This window comes from Cornus florida, unplaced genomic scaffold (assembly GCF_030987335.1).
Source record: "Cornus florida cultivar Cherokee Brave unplaced genomic scaffold, ASM3098733v1 CherokeeBrave_3.0.0_Hap2_Chr08, whole genome shotgun sequence".
NCBI lineage: Eukaryota > Viridiplantae > Streptophyta > Magnoliopsida > Cornales > Cornaceae > Cornus > Cornus florida.
The window spans coordinates 81,517,481-81,521,390 of record NW_026775578.1 but is presented as its reverse complement, the minus strand read 5'-3'; the positions used below and the strand labels follow the sequence as shown (position 1 = coordinate 81,521,390).

The window sequence follows — 3,910 nt, the reverse complement described above, 5'->3', positions numbered from 1 at the left end:
TGTGTGCTGCCAAAAATGATCGGTCTCGATTGTACTGTATAAGGTAGACCGACTCATCCGTTGGAGGTGTCCATTCCAAAATGTTAGTGTCGCCCTCGTCTTCTATGATCATGTTGTGCAATATGATGCACGTTCTCATTATCTTGCTTAGGTCTTCTTTCTTCCAATAATATACTGGTCCATGCGTTATAGCCAACCTTATCTGTAACACACTAAAATGCCCATTCAACATCCTTTTTAACGGCTTCTTGTCTTTGAGCAAACAATTTATCTTTTTCAGTAGTTGGGTACGGGATGGTTTGAATCAAAGTTGCCCACTTAGGGTATATACCATCAGATAGGTAATACTCCAAGGTACGGTGATGTTCAATCACCTCGTAATTAACTGGAGGCATTGTACCATTAATGATACGATTGAATACTGGGGAATGATCTAAGACATTCACGTCATTGTGTGAACCAGCCATACCAAAGAAAGCATGTCAGATCCATAGATTTTTTAATGCAACCGCCTCCAATATGAGGGTAGGCTTACGACCTCTCCCCTTGTGTGTGCCATGCCACCCTTTAGGGTAATTCTTTCATTTCCAATGCATACAATCTATAGAGCCAAGCATACCTGGGAATCCTCTTTCTTCCCCTTCTTGAAGTAAACGTGCAATGTCGCTTTCGTTTGGCGAGCGTAGGTCAGCTCCACATACAATGCAATTACAGCATCACAAAATCTCTTTAAGCTTTCAATCACAATGCGCTCTCCAACCTTTATGTACTCATCACAAAGATCTGCTGAAATTCCATAGGCAAGTATACGTATTGCTGCTGTCATCTTCTATATAGGGGTGCACCCCATACGACCAATAGCATCGGGCTTCTGTTTGAAGAAATTGTCATAAGTTGTAATATCGTTCAAAATGCGAAGAAATAATTGTCGTCGCATTCTAAACCGTCCACAAAAGTATTTAGGTGGAAACACTGGATTTTCAGCGAAGTAATCTTTCCAGAGTTGTTGTGCTGCATCCTCCCGATCACGTTTAATAAATTGTCTCTTCTTTAGTTTAAATAATGCTTTTAGATTCTCAAGTGTAAAAATACCCAGAATCGTTTTGATCATTTTTTGATGGAATTGATAAACCGCCTCCCGATCAGAATCTGACGAATTTTCTGAAGAATCAGATTCGGAGATTTGAAAAGATTATGATGATGATGCCATTTTTTTTTCTTATATAAAAGTTGAGAATTCAGAGAAGAGAAAAAGTGGTGGAGGAATCAAATAAGAGAAAATATGGACTTGAGGAATGAAGGAAAAGAAAATGGACTTGAGCAATTACAAAAGACTAAATTAGTGGTTTATATAGCCGTTGAAATATAGCCGTTAGAAATATAGCTGTTGAGAATATAGCCGTTGGAATATATCCGTTGGGAATATAGCCGTTGGGAATATAGCAGTTGAGAATACAACAATCTCTATAAATACAACACTCATTTCACTCAATACTCATCATTCAACACTCATTTCTCTCATCCTTCAACATTCATTTCACTAAATCATCATCCTTCGACATTCAATAGATCAGCGACCTCCATTCAACAACCCTCATTTTAACCAATATGGAAACTTCGAAATACCATCTCAATTCAAGTCTGGGTGGCACTCTCAAGATCCAATCTATTCTGAATATACATCTCAGCCCCAATTCCAAAACCAAATTTATCCAGAATACACACCTCAATTTCAAAATCCATTTGGTCACCCTTACACATCTCAATTCCAAAATCCATCTCAATAACCCCTATACACACCTCAATTCCAAAATTCCTCTCAACCTTCTCAATCACAGCCACCCTCAAAGAAAAAAGGGTGGGAATTGGTCCGAAGAAGAAGATATAGCATTGTGCAAAGCATGGATCATGATTGGTGAAGATCCAGTGACGGGTACAGATCAAAGTATGGGTACATTGTGGCAACGAATTCAAGCTCATTGGGTTAGGCAATTGGGAGACAAGATAACTGAAGAAAGATCACACAGTGCTCTGATGAACCATTTTTCAAACTTTCAACGTGATGTAAACAAATTTTTAGGATACTACAAAAATGTCCACGACAATCCAATCAGTGGTTACAACGAGTATGATATGGTAAATTTTTACTTTGTACGATATTTTTTTATTCTTAATTTTAATCCAACTTATTAATTTTAATGATTATTTATTTTTTATAGATGAATGCTGTTAAAGAACTATATAAACTTCAACAAAAAAAAAAAAAAAAATTAAATACGAGCATTGTTGGAATGTTCTTTGGGATTCGGAAAAATGACAGATGCATTGCAACGTTAACAAAAATCTAACTAGACGACTAATGAAAAGAGGTGTTGATCTTGATATTAATGAGCCAAGAAATTGGTCAGAATCGACTCCAACAACACCAAGTTCATCAACTCCTACAATATCAACTCCAGGGTCGATAAATCTTGGTGATGACGATACACCAGTCGATACCGAAGGTTCGAATATGTCACGTCCCAAGGGACAAAAAACAAGGAAGATTCGTAAAAAGAAAACGCCATCTCTTGAAGCAAGTATTCTTAAACAATTGGAAGCTATAACAGCACAAGGCGTCATGTTTGGTGAAGCAGGTGTGGAAGGAGAGCGAATGAGACTTCAACTTTCCATGGAGAAACAACGGACTAAGCAGTTGGCGATAGAATCAAATTTGGAGAAAGAACGGACTAAACAGTTAGAAATAAAAACAAGAGAAAGGATGGCTAAAATGGAGTTTGAAAGAGATATAATGCGTTAAGATCCATCGAAGGCTCCAACAGACGCATCAAAGGCATGGATCATTCAACAACAAAATCAAATCTTAAATAAACTAAATGAAGGTGGTGGTCATATGTAATTTATTTATATTTGTGAGAAAATATGTAATGTCTTTTTTTATTTTATTTATGTAATTGGGAGAAAATATGTAATGTCTTTTTATTTATTTTATTTATGTAATTGTGAGAAAATATGTAATGTATTTTGATTTATTTAATTATAAGAAAATATATTAATTTAAATGTATGAAAAGAAGTATTCTATTCAAATATATAATAAAAAAAATTTCAAGTGGTTGAAAAAGTAGCCGTTTTAAAAAATACAAGCAAAAATAATAAAATAATAGATATCAATTAACCCATACCGTGACTAAAAGACAGCAATATATAATAAAAAATTTCAAGTGGTTGAAATAGTAGCCGTTTTATAAAATACAAGCAAACAAAAAAATAAATATGTTTTTAATTTTTTTTACTTAAAATATTAAATGTATTAAAAAAGTACAACAAAAAGTAATAAAATAATATATATCAATTAACCCATACCGTGCCCGAATGATAGCAATACACTGTTGCTAGCCACGTCAGCACAATTGCCATCAGCACAATTGCTGATGTGGCTAGCAATCCAACAAAGTTTCGCTAACCTGTACTGCTAGCATTATACCACTTGCCCTGAGAGGTTCATCTCCACTCAGCTTTCTCACTGCCATTCCTAATGCATATCCTAGAGCACGAGCAACTGGAACAGACACTGCATTCCCCACTTGACAATATCTGCAGAGGTCCAAAAATGGAGTTCAAATGTTAAAACAAATATGAAGTTCATTGAACACACCAAAGTGAATTCGACTAAAACAAGAAGCCGGTCCTCACGAAAATATAACCAGAAAGAACCAACTTAAAAGTTCAACCAAGCGTTGATTGCAGATTCGAATATTATCACAGCCACATTACACTAAAAGTTAAGCGTGCAATCCATTTGAAATTGAATATTAAAGTCGAACAATTACTCTCCATGTCAAATATATTTACTAATTATCTTACTTATCTCATTTGGTTTAATTATTTTTATTTGTGTAGTATGTTAT

At 35.1% G+C, this 3,910-nt stretch overlaps 1 protein-coding gene across 1 annotated transcript; it reads left to right on the top strand.

The window, feature by feature from the left end:
• Nucleotides 1-1,908: 1,908 nt before the first annotated feature.
• LOC132270522 (uncharacterized) lies at nt 1,909-2,800 on the top strand. Its single transcript, XM_059771698.1, has 2 exons — nt 1,909-2,136; nt 2,321-2,800. The coding sequence occupies exons 1-2, from the start codon at nt 1,909-1,911 to the stop codon at nt 2,798-2,800; spliced, it is 708 nt and encodes a 235-aa protein (XP_059627681.1).
• Nucleotides 2,801-3,910: the final 1,110 nt, after the last annotated feature.

What these genes read in the sequence shown, in the direction of transcription:
- LOC132270522 (XM_059771698.1), top strand. Translation starts at nt 1,909, where the DNA reads ATGATTGGTGAAGATCCAGTGACGGGTACAGATCAAAGTATGGGTACA. An exon ending in GTTACAACGAGTATGATATG is followed by an intron (nt 2,137 to 2,320) that starts GTAAATTTTTAC and finishes GAAAAATGACAG; the next exon opens with ATGCATTGCAACGTTAACAA.